This window comes from Henckelia pumila, chromosome 2 (genome assembly GCF_033568475.1).
Source record: "Henckelia pumila isolate YLH828 chromosome 2, ASM3356847v2, whole genome shotgun sequence".
NCBI lineage: Eukaryota > Viridiplantae > Streptophyta > Magnoliopsida > Lamiales > Gesneriaceae > Henckelia > Henckelia pumila.
The window spans coordinates 26,031,737-26,037,697 of record NC_133121.1 but is presented as its reverse complement, the minus strand read 5'-3'; the positions used below and the strand labels follow the sequence as shown (position 1 = coordinate 26,037,697).

The 5,961-nt window shown below is 38.2% G+C and overlaps 1 protein-coding gene across 1 annotated transcript; it reads left to right on the top strand.

Moving 5' to 3' along the window:
* Positions 1–583: 583 nt before the first annotated feature.
* Positions 584–2,990, top strand: LOC140877407 (uncharacterized). Its single transcript, XM_073280942.1, has 5 exons — positions 584–1,055; positions 1,221–1,456; positions 1,728–2,124; positions 2,266–2,372; positions 2,520–2,990. The coding sequence occupies exons 1-5, from the start codon at positions 584–586 to the stop codon at positions 2,988–2,990; spliced, it is 1,683 nt and encodes a 560-aa protein (XP_073137043.1).
* Positions 2,991–5,961: the final 2,971 nt, after the last annotated feature.

Genomic DNA, 5,961 nt, shown 5'->3' with positions numbered 1-5,961 from the left:
AGCTGAAATTCCATGACTCGTGAATGCGTTTTTGTTTAATTAAATTCAATTAGAAATAATTGGACTGTTAAAGAAAAATAGGATTATTAATTCTAGAAATAGATTAATAATTATTCTAGGGAATTTCGTCGTTAATATGAATGAGTCTTGTTTGATTAAATCCAATACGTGGCAATTATCGATGTCTGGTACCGTTGTGTGTTTCTGGTCATTTTCCTAAAATTTGAATCAGTCTTAAATTTATTCTGCTCATTTAATTTAATTTAAACTTCTGCTTTAGAATAATTTAGTTTATTTTCTTTAGTTTAAAGCCTAGATTAATTTGAATAATCTATATCTTAATATTTAAACATTAGTCTCTATGGGATCGACTTGGACTCTGTCCAACTATATTATAACTTGACCTAGTTCACTTGCTAGAATTTTCCCAATCGAAATCGTCGGTCAAGTTTTTGGCTCCATTACCGGGGACTATTTGTTTAATATTAGGATTGATTATTTATTTGAGACTTGGTTTTTATTTTACTATTTTTAATTTTTATTCAAGTGGTTGATTTGTGCGCAGGAGTATATCCCATGTTATATGAGCCGTGCTCGAGATTCTGACGACCTCATACCGCTTGATTTGGAGATTGAAAGCACTCTTCGTCGTATACGTAGAGATCAAAGGCAGCATAACTTGGCTCTAAATTTTGAATCTGAAGAGGAGTTTGACGATATGGCTGAAGAAGAGAATAAACGTACTCTGATGGACCTTCATCGACCATTAGTTGGAGGATACGGATCCAACATTGTTCGCCCTGCAGTTCAGGCGAACACTTTTGAACTTAAACCATCCATTATTCAGATGATTCAAATGCAAGTCAGATTTGGAAGGACGCCTTCTGAGGATCTGAATGCTCATCTGGAGCAATTCTTGTCAATCTGTGATACCTTCAAATTTAATGGACTGACTTCTGAGACTGTTCGGCTGAGGCTATTTCCGTTTTCACTACAAGGAGAAGCGATAGAGTGGCTTCGAGATTTGCCAGAAGGATCAATTACTACATGGGATGGTTTGGTTGAAGTTTTCATGCACAAATATTTTCCACCAACCAAAGTTACACAACTGCGGAATGCAATTATGTCTTTTAGGTAGAAAGATGGAGAATCACTGAATGCCGCATGGATGAGATTTAAAAAAATGTTGAGATTATGTTCTCTACACGATCTCTCCATAGGCCAACAAGTAGAAACTTTCTACTACGGGGTCGATTCATCTGTTCGTTCCATGCTTGATGCAGCTGCCAATGGCAGCCTCTATAGAAAAACTCCTGCAGCAACACACGAAATCATTTCAAATATGGATGAAAGCAATGTTGGTTGGCAAGACAGCAGGAGAGAAAAGAAAGTTGGATTTCTAGAGATGGATGCTCTGACAGCAATTACAGCAAAACTTGATGGACTGACTCATCAAGTATCTCAACTGCAAGCCAATAAATCTACACCATCAAAGCAAGTGAATCAAGTCCAGGGAAGCACTGAGACAATTAAAGGATCAGCGAGTGGCATTCAATTCATGCCAGATTCATTTTTTGATGGACCGCCAGTTTTTTAAGGTGATTCAGTGAATTAAGTGGGAACAAGAGCGACAACAGTTTAATCCATACAGTTTCTCATATAATCCGGGTTGGAGAAGTCACCCAAATTTTGGGTGGAAACAAGCTAAAAATTTTGTCGAGCCTCAGTATTTTAATCCACCGCAGCAGCCTGCACAGCAAAGGTCTCCTCAGCAAGCAGTTAGACCTACTCAAGGTGTTGTACCTTCTATGCCGCCAGGTTTTAAGCCATCTGAGAATAAGTCAAATCTGGAAGACATGCTTGCAAAGTACATAGCTGGGAACGAGATGAGATGGCAGAATCATGATGCCATGATGCAAAGAGTGGAAACCCAATTGGGTCAGTTGGCAAACCAGTTCGCTACACGGGCGCCAGGTTCACTTCCTAGTGACACAGAAAAAAATTCAAAGGGCGTCAATGCAGTCATAGTAGCTGAACAGGTGAAGAAGGAGGATGCTGATGTTGAAAAAGATAAAAAGGGGAAAGAATCAGACAAGCAGCAAGGCGAGAACTCGAGGGAGAAAGGTAAGTCTCTGAACTCACATGTTGATATTGATATAAATTCTCTCCCTTTTCCCCAAAGAGCAAAGCAACTACAACTTGATACGCAATTTTCAAAATTTTTAGAGATTTTTAAGAAGTTTCATATTAATATCCCTTTTGCAGAAGATTTGGCTCAAATGCCTTCATATACTAAATTTGTAAAAGAAATTTTATCAAACAAGAGAAAATTGGTGGACTTTGAAACTGTTAAGCTTTCGGAGGAATGTTCGGCAATTTTACAAAATAAATTACCACCGAAGCTTAAGGATCCTGGTAGCTTCTCTATTCCTTGCACCATAGGAAATTAATTTTTTAGCAAAGCTTTGGGTGATCTTGGTGCAAGCATTAATTTGATGTCGTATTCTTTTTTTGAGAAGTTAGGAATTGTTGAGGTGAAACCAACTACAATTTCCCTACAGTTAGCAGATAGATCAATTAAATATCCTAGGGGAATTGTAGAGGATGTCTTAGTGAAGGTCGATAAATTTATTTTCCCAGTGGACTTTGTTGTTTTGGATATGGAAGAGGATCGTGTGATTCATCTTATTTTGGGTAGACCATTTTTGGCCACTGGGAAAGCTTTGATAGATGTACAGAAGGGTGAATTGGTGCTCAGGTTGAATGATGAGAGAGTAGTATTTAATGTGTTTCACTCTATGAAATATCCCTCCAATGTTTCGAATTGTTTTCGAATTGATGCTACTTATGAGTTTGTTGAGTGTGATGTGCAGGAATTTACTAGTAAAGATCCTTTGGAGATTTTCTTGACCCATTCATCTCCAAGCGAATTGGATAATGAAGAGTTTGAGGAATTTGTGCAGTATTTGGATGCCGGAAAACCACTCTGAAGAACAGTAAATTCAAGGATTGGGGAGCTTGGACATGTTCCAAGAGCTTTAAAGCCATCAGTTGAAGAAGCCTGAATCCTTGAGATGAAACCCCTCCCTTCGCATTTAAAATATTTATTTTTGCTCAATAATGATATACTGCCTGTAGTTATTTCTTCTACTTTGACAGGTGACGAGGAACAAAAATTGACTTGCGTGTTGAGGGAAAATATCAAAGCCATTGGGTGGAGCATAGCGGATATAAAGGGGATCAGCTCTTGCATGTGCATGCATAAGATTCTGATGGAAGCTGATCACAAAACATCATCCCAACCTCAAAGGCGGCTCAATCCCGTCATGCAAAAAGTGGTCAAGAAGGAGGTAATTAAGCTTTTGGATGCAGGTATTATCTATCCCATCTCTGATAGTAAGTGGGTTAGTCCTGTCTAGGTTGTTCCGAAAAAGGGTGGGATCACTGTTGTGAAAAATGAGAATAATGAATGAATTCTCAGTATAACTGTTACAGGTTGGCGTGTTTGCATAGACTATATATAGAAAACTTAATGGTGCAACCCGTAAAGATCATTTTCCCCTGCCCTTCATTGATCAAATGTTGGAAAGATTAGCCGGACATCCTTTTTATTTTTTCTTAGATGGCTATTTGGGTTATATGAAAATTCCCATTGATCCTGAAGATCAAGAAAAAACCACTTTTACATGTCCTTAGGGGACTTTTGCATATAAACGAATGTCATTCGGTCTTTGTAACGCACCGGCTACTTTCCAACGATGTATGATGGCAATTTTCCATGACATGATAGAGGATTTTATTGAAATATTCATGGATGATTTTTCAGTTTTTGGCTCTTCCTTTGATGCTTGCTTGCTGAATTTATCTAAGGTTTTAGAAAGATGTGAAGAGTTCAATTTAGTGTTGAACTGAGAAAAATGTCATTTTATGGTGAGAGAGGGAATAGTTTTGGGACATAAAATTTCTGAGAATGGAATTGAAGTTGATAAGGCTAAAATTGAAGTGATTGAGAAACTTCCGCCACCATCAAATCTGAAAGGGGTGAGTAGTTTTTTAGGGCATGCAGGATTTTATAGGCGGTTCATTAAGGATTTTTTTAGCATCGCCAAGCCGATGACTAATTTGTTGATAAAAGATGTGTCGTTTGATTTTTCTGCTAAATGTGTTTGCAGGCCTTTCAGATTCTAAAGAACAAATTGATCACTGCACCGGTGATTGTAGCACCTGATTGGGAATCACATTTTGAGGTGATGTGTGACGCAAGTGATACAGCTTTAGAAGCAATTTTGGGGCAGAAGCGAGACATATGCATACATGTCATCTACTATGCTAGTATGACATTATCAGCTGCCCAACTGAATTACGCTACAACAGAAAAAGAACTACTTGCTGTGGTTTTTGCCTTGGATAAATTCAGATAGTATCTGCTCGGGAGCAAAGTGATCGTGCACACTGACCATTCGGCCCTGAAATATTTTATGAATAAAAAAATGCAAAACCAAGATTACTTCGTTGGATTCTTCTCTTGCAGGAATTTGATTTGAAGATCATTGATAGGAAGGGCACTGAGAACCAAGTGGCAGACCATCTTTCACTCTTGGAGAATCCGATTCAGAGCGTTAGCATTATTCGTGATGAATTTTCTGATTAACAGCTCTTTGAGGTGAACAATTTATCATGGTATGCTGATTTTGTAAATTATCTATCAAGTAAGTTTCTACCACCGCACTTTACTTATTAGCAAAAGAAGAAATTCTTTTTTGACTTGAAATAATATTTGTGGGAAGATCCTTATTTGTTTAGAATATGGGCAGATGGTATAATTAGGAGGTGTGTTCCCAAGGAAGAGGTAAGTGAGATTTTATTTCACTGTCATAAGGGTCCAACTGGAGGTCACTTCGGTGCAACCAGAACTGCATCTAAAGTGCTTCAATCTTGCTTTTATTGGCCCACTTTGTTTAAGGATGTTCATGAATATGTGCTTAACTATGATGAATGTCAGCGTACAGGTAACATTTCTAGAAGACACGAAATGCCACTTAATAATATCTTGGTTTGTGAAATTTTCGATATGTGGGGTATAGACTTTATGGGTCCGTTTCCAATTTCTTTTGGGAAAAAATATATTTTGGTTGTTGTAGACTATGTGTCTAAATGGGTGGAGGCAAGTGCTTGTCAAAACAATGATGCTAAGGTTGTCATTCAGTTTTTCAAAAAAAATATTTTTTCATGTTTTTGCACACCTAGAGAAATTATCAGTGATGGGGGTACTCATTTTTGTAACCGTCAGTTTGACAGTCTGTTAGCTAAATATGGGGTTCGGCATAAGGTGGCAACACCTTACCATCCTCAGACCAGTGGTCAAGTAGAGGTGTCGAACAGAAGATAAAACGCATTCTGGAGAAGACCGTTGGTGCTTCAAGGAAAGAATGGGCTAGTAAACTCGACAATGCACTGTGGGCTTATCGTACATCTTTTAAAACCCCAATTGGAATGTCTCCATTTCATCTAGTGTATGGAAAATCATGTAACTTGCCTGTATAATTTGAACATAAGGCTTATTGGGCTACTAAATTTTTGAATTTTGATGTCAAAGCCACAGGTGAAGAGAGGTTGCTGCAGTTACAAGAATTGGAAGATTTTTGGCTTGATGCTTATGAGAATGCCAAGCTTTACAAAGAAAATACCAAACGTTGGCATGATCAGAATATTGTGAATCGAGAATTAGAGGTGGGACAACAGGTATTACTATATAATTCTCGTTTGAAGTTGATTCCAGGTAAGTTGCGGTCGCGTTGGTCAGGCTCCTACACGATTACTCAAGTCTTCCCATATGGCACCGTGGAAATAACTAGCGAAGCAACTGGAAAATTTCAAGTGAACGACCATAGACTCAAGGTATATCGAGGTGGCGAGGTGGTCGATGAGAAGATCACCGTGAATCTGCAAGATCCAAATTAA